Source organism: Ursus arctos, unplaced genomic scaffold (assembly GCF_023065955.2).
Source record: "Ursus arctos isolate Adak ecotype North America unplaced genomic scaffold, UrsArc2.0 scaffold_10, whole genome shotgun sequence".
Lineage (NCBI taxonomy): Eukaryota > Metazoa > Chordata > Mammalia > Carnivora > Ursidae > Ursus > Ursus arctos.
In genome coordinates, this window is record NW_026622764.1 from 4,188,032 (window position 1) to 4,205,644 (window position 17,613).

Consider the following 17,613-nt stretch of genomic DNA (forward strand, 5'->3'; position numbering starts at 1 on the left):
CGACCCGCCCTCCCGGGCATGCGCACAAACCGCAGTCGGGGGAGTCCCCGCGACGGTGGCCCGCACGGACAAGATACCTCGGAGTCTGGCCCCCGGGGCACCGGAGCTCGCGGTGGGCTATTCGGTGGCTTCTGCGCCAGGGGGTCCCTGGAGGCCTTCCGCCCCTCATCCGAGGTCCCCAGGGTGAGTGTTCGTAACGCACCAGATTTCCCTTCGGGACACAGTTCTAAGCGTGCACACAAATAAGTATTAATTACATAAGAAAGCGTGTCTGCCTAATAGAGTTAGGAGGATATTGGAGTACTTAAAAGGCGTGCATAACTCATTTTGTTTCTGTTTTCTCCCAACCCTGCCGTCTCCTACCTCTGTCAGAGGCCTGAACCTGGGGAGATTTAGAGGACCTTTCAAAGAAAAGGAATGCAAAATTATCTTATTTTTGCAAATTTTACAAAAGCACAAGACCAGGGACACATTGCTAGAGTCCAGGGCCTGGGAAGTGGCCACACAAATGGGCCCTTGAAGCTGGTGTTTCATTAGATTCACTGTCTTTTTCTTTTCTAAGATTCTATTTATTTATTTTGGGAGAGAGCACAAGTGGGGCACAGAGGGAGAGAGAGAGAGACAGAATCTCAAGCAGACTTCCTTCAGAGCGTGGAGCCCAACTGAGGGCTCTATCTCACCACCCTGAGATCATGACTTGAGCTGAAATCAAGAGTTGGAGGCTTAACCAGCTGAGCCACCCAGGGATCCTTTAATAGCTTCACTATCAATCCCCCTGGGCAGCAAGTTATACTAAATTGTTTTTCTACAGATGTCTGTCCCCCTCCCTCAGTCATTCCCTATACCATGTACCCTATTTTATATATACAAAGAATATTTCATATTTAAAAACAAACATGTATCCTCCATCAGATGGAGAGCTCCAGGTCAAAGGCTCTTGATAATAGCTTCTTGTTGTTTGTCGCCTGGTAAATGCTAGGCACTAAGGTAGACTACTTACATAAATAAACTAATGATCACAACAACTCTAGAAGATACTTAATGAAAAACCCCAGATTATCTTTGAACCAAGCATTAGGAAGGTTAAAATATGGTAAATTGAAGACTAAGATTTGAATTAATTTGGAGTTTGATTTCATAATCCATGGTTCTTCTCTTATATCAAAAACATAAAGTGCAAAGTCTGACATTGTAGGAGCTCCGTAGATGCTGAACAAGGTGCAAATGTGCACAGACGAGTGCCCTTTCATAAAATGGGCAACTGGGGGGGGGGGTCCTCTACCAACACTGTTGGGTGCTACTCCAAAACAAATTGATAATTAAGTTGAATAGCAGGTAGAGAAATTATCATCACAAGAGTATCATGTGACTTTAAAATTTCATAGCTGATTTCAGAGAAATATTTGGAAAACTTAGGTGAATTAGACATACAAGGAAATTCATTGAATGTTATTAGGCTAGAAGGAGCCCTAGATCTAGCTCTACTACAAACTAATACTGTGAATTAAATAAGTGTCAGTTTTGTAAAATGAGATTTTTGTACACTAAGTGCTCCTAAGGGCACTTAACAGCTCTAAGATGTTCTGAGTCCGTTGCAGCAAAATACCACTTTCTTAAAATACCATATCTTAAAGCAACAATATTTTATGGTAAGGGGAAATAATTCTAACTTGTTCCCCCCATCTTCATGGATAATTCCTCAATTCTCCATGAAAGAAGACAAACCATAACAAAACATTGGTAGAAATCAACAGCTCCTGGAATATGTGAACTGAGTTTGTTTTCATCTCAGTATTGAATGCCTAGCACAATTACTGTATTGTTGCTGAATAAAGATTTGCCAAATTATTTTATTTTGAATCCTTGAACAGACACTAGAAGAGTTCAGAGTTGATTTCTGGGCATGCAACTCTTCATATCTGTATTAAGAATTATATATTATGTATTTTTGTGAATTATGTATTATTTCTGTATTAAAAGACAAGAACTCACATCAAAGTTGTACCATCGTGAGAAACAAATAGGAAAGGACAGTCTTAGGCAATTTTGCAAAAGCCTATTTTTCCATTTAAAGGAAACAGCAGACACTTCGGGAGGGAAGATGCCCTTTTCAATCCTGGGCATTTTCACAACGAACCAGTGAGATGAGTGTTGGTACCACTGTTTACAGACACAGAACAGAACTCCATGAGGCTGTCACTTCCTAGTGAGCAGGCCTAGCAGAGAGAAGACTAGGTTCATGGTCCAAGTAAGGAGCTAGTACAGAATGTGCTCTCGGTTCTCACTCAGAGACGAAATCCACTCTCATGGGTCAACCACTTGCAAAGAGCACCTGCTGCCTTGGGAGGCTAATGGGAATTTTGTCTGTAGTCACACTGTTACAAGGGCTCCCAGGAGTCCTCCCCAGCCTTGCAAGGCGCTCCGGAGCCCATCCAGAGCGTCACTGCGCCTGCGCACATTATCCCTATGACGTCACGGCCTGGAGCTGCGACGGCGTACGCAGTCGTCATCTTCATGATGTCAGGGCCTCCTTGGCCTTCAGTGGCGATTGCGTCTGCGCCCGGTGCAGCTGGCGGAACAGCTCCTTGGGCAGCGGCTTCCGGTTTGGTGACCGCACCTGGGGCTCCGCTTCTGATAGGAAGTTTGTGCGGCGGCGCGGCTGGGGAGGGGCCTCGGAGTCCACTGGGCGAGCCGGAGGGCAAGTCTGGGCAGGCAGAGGCTGAGCCTGGATGACCAAAACGGGAGGGGGCCGTCCCGCGTCTTCTCAATCCAGCAAATGCTGATGGTCTTCGAAGTTTGTTTTTCTTGTTTCGGGACAAAAAGTCTTTCAGTCCCTCCGCCCCTCCCTGCGTCACAGGTGCAGGGCTCGGGCCACCTTGGCGACTTCGCTGCGTTAGAAGTCGGGCCTTCCGTTTGGGGTTCTTGATCTAGACCCCCACCCTTGGACTTGGGGGCACGAGGACTGGAGTTCGCCTGCGTCTGCCTCCCAGGGACCATGTTGGCTGCTGTGATGCTGTGGTTGCAGACGTTCTGATTCCGGGGACCCCCTCCTCCCCAAGCCGGTGGGGACCCTCGGGCTCAGAGAGGTAACGGGATCTTCCCCGCGCCAGGGATTCACCCGGGATCTGTGGCGGGTTTCCTTTGGGGGAGGGGGTGGCGGAGGAGGGGTGTGGATCCCTCCTATGGTTTTGCAGGCATGTTCCGGAGGAGTCGGACAGAGATACTGGAGCCTTATTTCTCTTACATTTCGTCTCCCACCGCCTTCTGGCCTTTTCCTTTCTGCTGAGATTCTCCTTCGGATTGTCAAAAGTTCTGTGGGAGGGAGGCTACTGTAAACCCTTTGTCTCATAGGAAGCCCATCATCTCCTCCTGGGTGCAGGGAGGAAACTTAAGTGGTCCCATCACTTTCTCTCCAATCAAATAGCCCTGAATCATCTTATTCACGGAATACTATCTTGCTAGTATGTTTTGTTGTGTCACTTGAGGACAATATAGGCAGCAGCTGAATAGACGATGAGTCATTATTGTACACTAATTGTATTCATTCTCTTGAGTGTCTTCTTTATATCAAAGAATAAAGCATACCTTTCCCTTAGTTGCTTAATATTTTGCAATACTTACATTTTAAATGTTACTTGCATCAACAAGCATTATGGTACTAAAATTAATCAAGGATTTGCTAACTGCCAAGTACTGTGTTAAGCACCTTGTTAAAATATCTGATGTCATCCTCGTCTTACCTTCTACATTCATTAACCCCATTTTACATTTAGGGAAACTGACTCTTAGAGAAATTATGTGGTTGCTCCATGTCACACAGCTATTAAGTGTTGAGTCCACAGTTGAACTCACATTTATTGGACTCCAGTGCCTGAACCCTAACCACCAACTGTTTTGTATTTTTACAAATCAAAAACATCAGCTAACAAGCTCAGAACCCAGAAAATAAAATTAGAGAATGTTTAAAAGGAAATCCTTTTATGTTTAATGGAAATCCTAATACTTGACTTTTTTGTACAATTTTAATTTATTTTTGTTTTCTTGTACAATTTGACACTTGATCTTAGCCAAAAGGCTGAGAAGCGATTTTCTTGTGTAATTTTAATGAGTAAAAATATTTAAGCCTATTCATTTTATATTAATTTTGGAACCCTTGTTATATTTATAGCAGTCTTGGCATACATGTGTAACCTAGATTTCAGTGTTGTTATAAAGTAATTTGAGTCTTTGCCTGGAACTTGTTGAGGGAAATTGAGACCAAGTAGAATATTCAGATAGATCAGAAGCTATATACCCATCTTGAACATTCCAAGAAGTATTTCTTAACATTTTTTGTTTTATGTATATATTGCATATGAATTGTAAATACATTATATACCATAATGTACTAGCTTGAGGGAGCATGTTTTGAGAGGTAGACAGTGAACATATAGAATCAGGTGGTTCAGTCAGTTATGCAAATGAGACAGAGAGAGGAAGCAGTTACTGTATTCAAAGATAAAAGTCTCAGGAAAGTGGTCTCTCATGGGTTTGTCTCTTGGTCTAACTGACTCCATAGAAGTTGAGTTTCCTTTGTCAGGCATTAGACTGAGAAGTGCGGCCTTTTTCCCTAAAGGCCACCAAATGGCTGTTGTGAAACTTTCCCAGTGCGGTCGTAGCTGCTACATGATTTTGAGCAAATGAATCCCCCAGGCGTACTGGGGGCGGAGCGCTGTATGACCAGCCTCTCGCCTTTCCTCGTGTGCTTCTCCAGGAGCTCAACTCTAGGTGCTCAGTAATTCACTCCATTAACAAACCTACTACGTGCCAGGCACTTCGGACACAAATTACAGCTCCTGAACTCCGGAGACTGGCAGTGTAGTGACAGTGGTACCATAACCAGCTGTTGGATTTCTTGCGCCAGACATCAGGCAATGCAGCCTTGTGCTGGTAGTGTGTGCTGTCTTGTTTGCTGTCGTGGGGAATCTCATGGTCTCTGAGACTACAGTGATCTCTCTTCTCCCTGGGAGGCTGCTCTGACTCCCTGCTCTCTAGGCAACATGGGGATGTGCCGGGAGGTGTCTGAAACCACAAGATAGGACACGGCTTATATTCCTGGAACACACTTTTTTACTTGAAGTCTTTTTTGGAAAAGTTAGTTGATTTTTTTTTTAAAGATTTTATTTATTTATTTGACAGAGAGTGACAGCCAGCGAGAGAGGGAACACAAGCAAGGGGAGGGGCAGAGGAAGAAGCAGGCTCCCAGCGGAGGAGCCTGATGTGGGGCTCGATCCCAGAACGCCGGGATCACGCCCTGAGCCGAAGGCAGACGCTTAAGGGCTGTGCCACCCAGGCGCCCCAAGTTAGTTGATTTTAATGTTACATAGTTTAAATCATATAATAACTCTGATATCTTATAGATTCTAAAAGAATTTGCTGGGGTGCCTGGGTGGCTCAGTTGGTTAAGCATCTGACTCCTAATTTGGAGTCATGGTCTCAGGGTGTGAGTTGGGCTCCGTACTGGGCATGGAGCCTGCTTAAGATTCTCTCCCGCTCTGTCTGCCCCCTGCCTAAAAAAAAGAATTTGCATGAATATTTAAAACTTCAAAGAAATTTCACACTTGTGGTGACCACTTTGGGAAAGTCTAGACCCTAACCCAGCAAGGTACCCATTATTTCCTCTCTGACTTTAGAAGATGCTTCAGTGAAAAGGTCTGCCTCATGACATTTTACTTTTATTAAAACACTTAGCATTTTATAATTAGTTCCCATTATATCCCCTTTCTCTTTACAGAATGTATGCTCTCTTAAGGCAGAAACATGTTGTGTGCCTGGCGCACATGCAGTCAGTGAATTGTTGGGAGGTAAACGGCATGTGAATATGAACAAAAAAGTGTACTAATGAATTTAAGTTTGTAAAGCTATTAAGTAACTATAACAAAATAGAGTTAAAAGAGGTAGGTCAAGTAAGGATTTCATGGGGAGGGTATTTAGAGTTGGGTTTTGAACACTGGAGTGATTTGGCATAGCTAGCCGTGAAGTGAAAGTAAACACAGACGGTGGCCTTTGTTTGGCTAAAAGAAGAAGATACCTGGTTTTTTTTGGTGAACTCCTACACTTCCCGCAAAGCGGAGTTTCAATTCAGTGATTTGTTAAAACTGCCTATTTCTGATGCTGTATGGTAGTCCGACAGAAAAGGAGGAGAAATGTCAGGAAAGGCCTTACCTCAGAAGCCCAGAAATGAAATGAGTTGAGCCTTGTTTTTCTGTTGTTGTTACTCTTTTGCACAATGAGCTAAATAAGGAATGGAATCATTAATTCAATAGAAGTTAGAATTTAGGGAGAAGAGAAAGTGGTAGATTTCAGTATTGTAAATGTAGCAAAAGGGGCTGGTGATACTTTTGATAATATATACTAAATAGGATTGAAGTAAAATAGTTGATTTTCATTCAATGTAGAGATCGAAAAGAGACATAATTTCTAGCATCGATTCATTTTCATTTAGCAAACATTGATCATGAACGAGGCACTGTCTATAAGGTCTTCACATTAAATATGTGGTTGAATTTTGTCTTTTACTGAAAGTTATTCTCTTCTTGCCTCATTAGTTAAACCCTCTGGTTCACCACCATCTCCATGGCTGCCTCACATACTTCGCCGACTGTCGCATCTCACGTTCCTTTTGCAGACTTGTGTTCAACTTTAGAACGCATACAGAGAAGTAGAGGACGTGCAGAAAAAATCAGACACTTCAGGGAATTTTTAGATTCTTGGAGACGATTTCATGATGCCCTTCATAAGAACCAAAGAGATGTCAGCGACTCCTTTTATCCAGCAATGAGACTTATTCTCCCTCAGCTAGAAAGAGAGAGAATGGCCTACGGAATCAAAGAAACTATGCTTGCTAAGCTTTATATTGAGTTGCTTAATTTACCTAGAGGAGGAAAAGACGCACTTAAACTTTTGAATTACAGAACACCCACTGGAACTCGTGCAGATGCCGGAGACTTTGCAACAATTGCGTATTTTGTGTTGAAACCAAGATGTTTGCAGAAGGGAAGTTTAACCATACAGCAGGTAAATGACATTTTAGACTCAATTGCCAGCAATAATTCTGCCAGAAGAAAGGACCTGATAAAGAAGAGTCTTCTTCAGCTAATAAGTCAGAGTTCAGCCCTGGAACAAAAGTGGCTTATACGGATGATTGTGAAGGACTTAAAACTTGGTTTCAGCGAGCAGTCTGTATTTTCTGTTTTCCATAATGATGCTGCTGAGTTGCATAATGTCACCACCGATCTGGAAAAAGTCTGTAGGCAACTGCATGATCCTTCCATAGGCCTCAGTGATATTTCTATCACTTTATTCTCTGCCTTTAAACCAATGCTGGCTGCAATAGCAGATATTGAGCGAATCGAGAAGGACATGAAACACCAGAGTTTCTACATTGAAACCAAGCTAGACGGCGAGCGTATGCAAATGCACAGACAGGGGGATGTGTATCAGTACTTCTCCCGGAATGGATATAACTATACGGATCAGTTCGGCAACTCTCCCCAGGAAGGTTCTCTTACACCGTTCATTCACAGTGCATTCAAAACAGACGTACAAATCTGTATCCTGGATGGCGAGATGATGGCCTTCAACCCTAACACACAGACTTTTATGCAAAAGGGGAATAAGTTTGATATCAAAAGAATGGTGGAGGAATCTGATTTGCAGACTTGTTATTGTGTGTTTGATGTACTGATGGTTAATAATAAAAAGCTAGGACGTGAGACCCTGAAAAAGAGGCATGAAATTCTTACTAGTGTTTTTACACCAATACCAGGTAGAATAGAAATAGTGCAAAAAACACAAGCTCATACTCAGAAAGAAGTGATCGATGCTTTGAATGAAGCAATAGATAAAAGAGAAGAGGGAATCATGATAAAACACCCTCTGTCTATTTACAAGCCAGACAAAAGAGGTGAAGGATGGCTGAAGATTAAACCAGAGTACGTGGATGGGCTGATGGACGAGCTGGACATCTTAATTGTCGGGGGCTACTGGGGCAAAGGTTCCCGAGGTGGGATGATGTCTCATTTTTTATGTGCTATAGCAGAAAAGCCGCCTCCTGGTGAAAAACCATCCGTGTTTCACACTCTGTGCCGTGTTGGTTCCGGTTATACCATGAAGGAACTGTACGATCTGGGTTTGAAATTGGCCAAACATTGGAAGCCTTTTCATAAAAAAGCTCCACCCAGCGGCATTTTATGTGGCACAGAGAAGCCAGAAGTATACATCGAGCCTTGCCATTCTGTCATTGTTCAAGTGAAGGCGACAGAGATCGTCTCCAGTGATATGTATAAAGCTGGCTGCACGTTGCGTTTTCCAAGGATCGAAAGGATAAGAGAAGACAAAGAGTGGCACGAATGCACCACCGTGGATGACTTAGAGCAACTTCGCGGGAAAGCGTCGGGAAAGCTTGCGTCCAAACACCTGTACGTAGGTGATGATGATGAGCCGCAAGAAAAGAAGCGGAAAGCTGCCCCGAAGGTGAAGAAAGTTATTGGAATTATCGAGCACTTAAAAGCACCCAACCTTTCTAACGTAAACAAAGTTTCTAATATATTCGAAGATGTGGAGTTCTGTGTCATGAGCGGAATGGACAGCCATCCAAAGCCTGATCTGGAGAACAGGATCGCAGAATTTGGAGGTTATATCGTCCAAAATCCAGGCCCAGACACATACTGCGTGATCGCAGGGTCCGAGAACATCAGAGTGAAAAACATAATTTCTTCGAATAAACATGATGTTGTCAAGCCCGAGTGGCTGCTAGAGTGTTTTAAGACCAAAAGCTGTGTGCCGTGGCAGCCCCGCTTTATGATTCATATGTGCCCATCGACAAAGGAACATTTTGCCCGTGAATACGATCGTTATGGCGACAGTTATTTTGTTGATACAGATTTGAACCAACTGAAGGAAGTGTTCTCAGGCATTAAAAATTCCGGCGAACAAACTCCTGGAGAAATGGCTTCTGTGATTGCCCATTTAGAGTTTCGGTATTCCTGGGACCGCTGCCCTCTCAGTATGTTCCGACAGCACGTTATTTATGTGGACGTGTATGCTGTCATTAATGACTTGAGTACCAAAATCGAAGGGACGAGATTAGCTGTCATGGGTTTGGAACTTCGATTTCATGGAGCCAAGGTAGTTTCCCATTTAGCTCGGGGAGTGTCTCACGTAGTCGTCGGGGAGGACCGGAGTCGTGTTGCAGATTTAAAAGCTTTTCGAAGAACTCTTAAGAGAAAGTTTAAAATCCTGCAACAAGATTGGGTCACTGATTCCATAGACAAGTGTGAGTTGCAGGAGGAAAATCGATATTTGGTTTAAACCTAGCTTTTCTACTGAGGGAAGCCTGTGATCCGGTAGCCTCATTGTAACAGATGGTCATGATAAAATATTAAACTACACTCTATTTTCATCTCTTAAAAGTAATGCTTAAACAGTATTATTAGATATAGAAAAACAATAATTTTAACTTTTGAGATAGATAAGACACCAAATGGACCAAAGCCATGAAAGAAAAAATTCTTTTAGCAGCGTAGTATTTAATGACTTTTAAAACCAAGATGAAATAAGCAGTTTAGAGAAGAGACATTTATATAATATCCCTATAGAAATCAAGAATTTTGACTCAAATATTAATAAGATACATTCAGAAGCTTTTAGAGTCATTAAAAACATTGGTCTAAGTGGATTTTCTGTGGTCAAAATTTTAATAGATTTTACCTAATAAAAGCATTGCAAGAAAGAAGCAGAATTGTTACAATCGGACTTGTAAAAAATATCTTTTAAATTGAAGGCTAAAATTCTTTCAAGTGTGAAATGTAAACAAATTTATTTTTTAAGGTTAAGGGCAAGCTCATGAATGAAACCTTGTTAATGATGTCATTAGGTAAATTAGGAGAAATAACTTAAAATTATATGAATTTAATTAAAAGGAACTTGCAGTTTTAAAAGTACTTGGCCCATATTTATTTTTTTCTGAAACAGAGCATGTGTTAAAGAGAGTGTCTCTGTGTGAACTGTACTCCAGGATAAATCGTATTCACAAAGAGTGATTTTCCTAGATGTAATCCAGGGTACATGTCAAGGTGGCATATGTGTTGTAACTTCCATTACAGAGTGGTAAATTGTTCTATTTAAAATGATTTTTATCGTTAAATTATTAAAAATCATTATGTATAATATGTATTGTGTCTGAATTTATATACCAAATTTTAGAATACAGTCTATTCATTTTGAAAAATATGCTTTCATGACACCTTTGCAATACTTGAAATATGGAACCCAAGGAATTATTATTTGTAAGTAATTTGAAATTTTATCGAAACAGTGTAACAAATGTTATATTTCTTAATTTAAATAAAATATTTAATATGCTATTAAAATTTATGATGTATTTATTTTAAAACAATTCATAATAGTTATTTCAATCAGATAGATATTATGGTATCAATATAATTTTTCACTGATTCAAATCAGGTTCCTATTTGAGGTCCTTTGTATTTCATATTACTGAAATGAACTTTATTAAAAATTTAAACTTACGGGGCACCTGGGTGGCTCAATCAGTTAAGCGTCTGCCTTCGGCACAGGTCATGGTCTCAGGGTCCTGCAATCAAGCCCCACATTGGGCTCCCTGCTCAGCGGGAAGTCTGCTTCTCCCTCTCCCTCTGCTCCTCTCCTTGCTTGTGCTCTCTTTCTCACACACACTCTCTCTCAAGTAAATAAATGAAATCTTAAAAAAAAATTTAAACTTGTATATTTTTATAATACCTATTGAGAAAACTACAAAACAGATACCAGTAAGGGTAATAGGGGAGAAAAGTACATAATTTTACCACCAAAGGTAGTAAAATTCACTATTTTAGGTTATTGATAGTAAGGAAAGTACAAAATACATTATTTACTGTGTAACAGAGAAGTATAAAATTATAATGTTTTTTCGATCAGCTTTTCTCAATGGGAGAATTTACAGGTCACTAAAATATACCACATCACTTTAAATTGTTGTATACTATTCTATTGAATGTAGTGTAATGTATTCAGCTAGCCCGTTATTGTTCGACTTACAGGTTATTTGACCTTGCCACCATCTCCCTGCCCCACCTTTTTATTTTCCTAGTGAAGATTGCATTAAATCTGTATCATGGTCTGTGTATTCTAGTCCTGTTTCGTTTCTTATACATTCTTAGAATGGAATTGCTGATTCACAGTTATGTACTTTTTAGTAAATTGGTATGCATTTATGCAAATTTGATATGCAAAATGCCTTTCTAGATTCTTCTCATCTCTAAATGTTGAAGAGTTCAGTTGCTTAGTACGGTACCTATTCTCTATCTTTCTTCGCTCCCGAGGTATTCTCATCCCATCCCTTGGCTTTAAATATGCTGATACCTCCCACATATTTTTAGCCCCAAGCTCTTTGCTGAACTCCAATTCATGTATCTTTCCACGTAACATCTCCACATGAAGTCTAATGAGTCTCCCATACTCACTGGGTCTAACTACATTTATCATAGCAAAATTTTAAAATTCAAGAAAGAGTAGTACAATGAGCCTGCGTGTGCACATCACTCAGTGTGAACAATTGTCAATGATCCGTCTGTTTCATATTCACAGACCTCTGGGTTATCTTGCAGTCACTTAGATGACCTAATTTAATTTACAAGTATTCTGCATAGAACTCTGGATTTCTTGAAGACACTTACGCTCTTTGCCAGTGTTCCCCTCTTCACTAAATGGTGCATTTGTTCACCCCACTGCTCAAGCTGAGAACCGTGTAGCCATCCTCGGCCCCCTCTGTTCTCATGTTTCCAATACACAGGAAGTCTTGTTGACTAGACTTTCCAAATAATCCAGGATGTGACCTCTCAGCACACTCCCCAATATCCATGGTCTGCCCCTATTACTCCTGGACTACTATCACCTTCCTTTTTGCACTGTTATTGCAGTCACTCTCCAGGATGCCATTTTTACTTTTGAAGATGCAGTCAACTCATTTTTTCCTCCACTGGTCAAAACTACTGAATCCGCATCACTCATAACTTCCAAAGTCTTATAAACAGCCTGTTGGACCTGGCCCCGATTACCTATGTTCTGTTAGCTATCTGACTTGATTTCCTACCAGGTACCCCCTTGCTTACCATACTGTAGTCTCACTGGTCTGTGTGATTTTCCTTTCAGCTTCTTTCGGGTCTCTCATAGTTTGCCCCACTCATGTCCCCAACACTCACTATCCCTTCACTCTGCTTTATGTTTTTCCAAGGCATTGTATCTTTCTTTCTTACCACTAGAATACAAATTCCATGAATGAAAACACTTGGTATGTTTTATTCACTGTTGTAATCGGTCACTCAATAAATATTAATGGAATAAATCCTCCGAATCAGACAGAAAAGTCTACTTTGCTCTTCACCAAGGCTGTGGGTTCTTGCCAGAAAGCAGGACGAGATATTTACTGTTCAAGAGTTCCACCTTTTTCTGCATCCCTGATGACCTAGCACCATCCTGGAAGAGTTCATATGTTTAGGCTGATGGCACCTTCTTTGAAAATCAGGTGGCTGCCCTAGCTGCTTCATAGTTGTGCGCTTTGCCTGACATTGGCGTGAACAGGGCTGATTGGACACCTTGGAATTCTCACTTTGGGGAAAATGATTGGAAACCTTGGAATTCTCACTTTGGGGAAAATAGGTTGAGCATAGCTTTAAAACATCTAATATGGAATTCCCTGATCACTAGAGCTATCCCATAAACCATCAGCATTCAGTTTTAAGCAACGTATGTTAAGTTCTTACTCTGACAGTCATACGAGTTTAAAAAAAAAAAAAAGAAAGAAAGAAAAAGACAGCCTCTGCTTTCAAGGAACTCACAGAATACAGAAAGATAAAGATAATTGGAATACAAAAGATAAGTGCTTTCCTAGTGAAGGGAATGATGGATTTCCTGGAAAGCCATATGCCATAGTGAGAAGAATAGAATCTAGTTATCCTGGGCTCAGTTCCAGTTCTGCTGCCAATTACCTGTGTTATCTGAGCAAAACCTTAGTTTCTACACTTTCAAATGGAAACAGTATCTATCTCACCCAGAATGTTTGAGGACAGAACTATAGCACCTGACATACAGAAAGGCCCCTCTAGCTTTTATCTGCTGCTCTTACATGGGCTTTTCCAGAGGAGGTTAATTATACCGATGGGGGTTAATAAGTGAGTGGGTTCTGGAACCATCAGTTGAATTCCCTCAGACATAGTGGTATGGAAGGTTTTTCCTGGCAGAGGGAAGATAATAAAAACAGACATGGGGACTATAAAAATTCGGGGGACAATGTTTGTAAAACACTCAGATCTAGGTGGGAGGGAGAGATATAAGTAAATTAGGATAGATTTTGAAAGATTTTATTTATTTATTTTTAAAGATTTTTTAAATTCATGTATTTGAGAGAGAGAGCAAGAGTGCAGGGAGAGGGAGAAGCAGACTCCCCGCCAAGCAGGGAGCCCTATGTGGGACTGGATCCCAGGACCCTGGGATCATGAACTGAGCTGAAGGCAGACGCTTCACCGACGGAGCCACCCAGGTGCCCCTTGAAAGACTTTGAATGCCACACTTCAGAGTATGAGTTGTATCTGGTGTTCAAGAAAAATGCATTGAAGAATTTTAAGCAAGATATTTCAGGCTCCCGTCTAAGATTTATTTCTTGATTCCCCCATCTTAGTTCAAGCTCATGTAACAAAAATACCATCAGCCGAGGAGCTTAAACAGCAAGCATTTATTTCTCATGGTTCTGGAGGCTGGAAGTCTGAGATCAAGGTGCCAGCATGGTTGGGTGAGGAGCATCTTCCAGATCGCAGACTACTTGTTGTGTCTTACCTGGCGGAGGCCACTAATCTCACTCACGAAGGCGCCCCTCTCATGACTTAAACAACGCCCCAAACTCCTAGCTCTGAATACCATCACCTTTGGGGGTTAGGATTTCCACACTTGGATTTGGGGGGCACACAAACATTCAGACCACAGCAGTCACTTCGTAGACTACGAAAGTTTTATTTAGATGTCAATTTGTCTTCCTGTCTGAGGGCCTGCAGCTCAGTATTCTCGAGCTTCTATGGCTGCCGCACACTCTTCATTCACATTGTTGTAAAGACTAAATATATTTTAACAGACCTGATGTGCTACCTGAGCCATGATAGTCTCTAAACAAATGCAGTTCCCATTTCTCTTCATCGCCGCTTTTTCTCTGGCGGAAACACACCAGGGACAATCCAAATCGGTCTTTGGTCAAAACGGATTTTTTTCCTTGATGTATAATGATGACATTAAACAGTCATTTTACTACTATTCAGGGTATCGTGTCATGTGTGATCTCAAACAAATGATGTATGTCCCCTAAACCTATCATTTCGCCTCAGTGGATCTCAGTGTTGGCATTGGCTGAGTGGTATAAAGGTCAAAGTGTTCTTAGGTCTCTCACAGCCCTAAAATTCTTACGTGTTTGTAACTTTTCATTTAGGGTTATCGTGTACTGGTTGGATTTATTAAAAGTCTTTTTATGTCTATGGGTAGTTGCAGTGACTATAGGATGATGACCTGATTCTATGTAAAATCTAATTCAATAAAGGGTTTTCAACACATATTATGTCTCAAACATTATAACAAACTTGGGGATTAAAAAGTAACAAAAATAATAGAAACGTGAAACATGTTTCACCGTGAAACATGAAATATGATGATTTAGAATATGTTCTATAACTTTAAATTCTTAAAATTTAACATTCTAGATTAAATTAATGATCCCAAATGTGTTAGGGATATCTCTTTGTTTCAAACTATTGTTCAGATAATTAATGAAAAAATAGCCTGGGCTCCATCCCGGGACCCTGGGATCATGACCTGAGCCAAAGGCAGATGCTTAACTAACTGACTGAGCCCCCCAAGCTCCCCAGTAGGATTTTCAGTGTATCTGTAGATTAACTAGTTTTGCCATCCTTGCTTGTTTTCTTTCATAGACATGATAGCAAATATAATATTTTGAAGTAGATTAAAAGTAATTTAAATTCCTTCTTTAAGTGAGATTCTAGCAATTTTTTTTAGAGAGCGAGAGAGTGGTGGGGAGGGGCAAAAGTGGGGGGAGAGAAAGAACCTCAAGCAGACTCTGTGCCCAGGGTGGAGCCCAATGCTGGACTCTGATCATGCCCCTGAGGTCATGACCTGAGCCAAAATCAAGAGTTGGGTGTTTAACCAACTGAGTCACCCAGGCACCCTGATTCTAGCAATTTATTAGTTTATTTTTAGCTACATAGATTAAAAAGCTTAGAAATAGCTACAGTATTTTCATTTGGCAAATGTATTTTGCACACGGGAGGGAGGCGGAATCATTGAGGGTCAGAGGACGGACTTTGGTGGGCATAGTGTAAGGTCATCCCCATGATCCCTGCATAATGGTGTTCACATCCTGTACAATCTTCTCCGTTTGACGGTGGGCAGGCGCTGTGGCTTACTTCTTATCAGGAGAATACGACAAAGATGATAGATGCCACCACATGATTACATGATATTTTGTGAGTCTCAGTCTTACTAGCCTCTCTCTGTCTCCCTTCCTCCCTCCCCCCATCTTCCTCTTCCCTCTCTCCCTCCTTCCATCTCTTTTCCCTCTTTCTCTCTTTGCTGACTTTCATAGAGTAAGCTGTCATGGATCCTACAGCGGCAAGGGGCTGATCCTGCCAAAGCCATGAGAGCAGGGAAGCAAACGCTTTCCCATTTGAGCCTCCAGTTGGAAATGCAGAAATAGATGACTAGTGCACATCTCATCGTGCTCTCCTCCTCCTGAAAACCTTCAGTAATTAAATAAGGAATGCACGTCAAAGTGCTAGCAGTGTTTAGTGCTGAAGAGGCAGTAAAGAAATACTTCCTCCTCCTTCTCCACTTGCTCTATAAGTCTTACTAGGAAAAAAGAAAAATCCAAATTGATTATAACACGTTTATATCCTGACTTCAGTCTTGTCTTTCTCTGCTTAGCCAATTCCAGCCACACTGACTTATTACACTTCGCCCTTTCTACCTCCATGACTATCCTGTTTTCTCTTCTGAAATGCCCTCTTAGAGCACCTGCTATGACAATCCCCCCATTTTAAATCCTATTTATCTTTGAAGAGCTGATATGCCACTTTTATCATGTGATCTGCCCCAGTTCCCTAGTCACGATGCCTTTCCTCCCTACCACCCAGGAACTTACCAATTTTGTGCTCTTTATAATTCTCTGCCTCAAAATTGATTTATCTGATGTTATCTTGTGAGTTAGCTCCGTGAGGATCTGAAGAATGCTGCAGGACTCCCTTATGCTTCAGTGTGTCTGGTGTCTATGGAGGGTCATAAATATAGTTGGAGTACAATGACACAGTGTTGCTTCACTACTTTCTTTTTTGAGACTTTCTTCTTTCTTTATGCATCGTGTCACTGTGGTTACTGTGGTTTTGAAGAGACTTTATACTGACACTTAGGACGTCAGCTGTGCTCACCGTCTAACAACTCTGCTGGAAAAAGACACACATGCAGGTAGCGGTTGACAGCACAGACCCTGGACACAAGGGGCCTGAGTCTGAATTCGGACCTTCGTACTTGGGCAAGCAATGCAACTTTTCTGTGCCTTGGTTTCCTCTTGTATCAAATAGGGTAGTAACGGCACCTAATTTATCAGGTTGTCTTGAGGACGAAGCGTGCGTGTGCGTGCATGCATGTGCGCACCCATGTGCGTGGACGTGTCTTCAAACAACGCTTGGTACTCGGCGTCATCGGGCTAGTATTTTGTCCATAAGGGAGAAGGGGAATAACAGGTACAGGGGTTCTGTGATACATGGTAATAACAGAATGTGAATTGGAGAAAAGAACTGTTCTTATAAGGGAGAACCTTCCAACAGGCAGGCAGTCATTTTTTGCCCTTTCTTCTCCATAGTGGTTCACAACTGGGGATGATTTTTACACACCTTCCTCCGCCCACCCCTGGGCGCAGGCAGCATCTAGAGACTATTTGATTGTCAAGACTGGGGAAGCACAACTGGTGTATGGTGGGGCCAAGGAAGCCGTTGAACAGCCCGCGATGAACAGGGAAGTCCCCCACAGCAATTAACCAGACGAAAAGCTCCATTGTACTGAAGTGGAGAAAGTTGTTCCAGAATCATGTGAAATATGATGGGGGAAGACATTCTGTCATTTGTGAGTAATACCTTCCGGCCAGCCGTAATCACAGCTTTATTGCGAGTCAGTTTTTCATTCATAAAACGAATGTTCATTCCTGCTTATTTCTTTTAAAGGGGTTGGTATGTGGGTTAATTAGTGTTTGCAAAGTCCTTTGAAGATAGAAAGTCCTACGTAAGTGCTATTTATTATTAATTAGCATTCCTGAAGACCTATGCTGTGACCATGCTTGCTCACTAGCCCAGCCAAACCTCAAAGACCTGAGCAATACTGAATGATTTTTGATAAGTTGGAACATTTATAATGAGAAAGATAGGCATCAGGGACCTAAGCCAACTTTAGATGGCTGCGATATGACTGTATATAAATTGGCTCATTAAAATCAAGGAAACTATAGGTTTT

General features: G+C 41.6%; 1 protein-coding gene across 2 annotated transcripts; it reads left to right on the forward strand.

Moving 5' to 3' along the window:
• The first annotated feature begins 36 nt into the window (after positions 1-36).
• LIG4 (DNA ligase 4) lies at positions 37-10,412 on the forward strand. 2 transcript variants are annotated; one of them, XM_026493586.4, is made up of 3 exons: positions 37-183; positions 2,858-3,086; positions 6,588-10,412. In XM_026493586.4, exon 3 carries the CDS (start codon positions 6,616-6,618, stop codon positions 9,349-9,351), a length of 2,736 nt encoding a protein of 911 aa, XP_026349371.1. In that variant the 5' UTR covers positions 37-183; positions 2,858-3,086; positions 6,588-6,615; the 3' UTR covers positions 9,352-10,412. The 2 variants fall into 2 exon arrangements, with proteins under 2 accessions (XP_026349371.1, XP_026349372.1); XM_026493587.4 differs by lacking the exon at positions 2,858-3,086 and having other exon boundaries at positions 40-183.
• Positions 10,413-17,613: the final 7,201 nt, after the last annotated feature.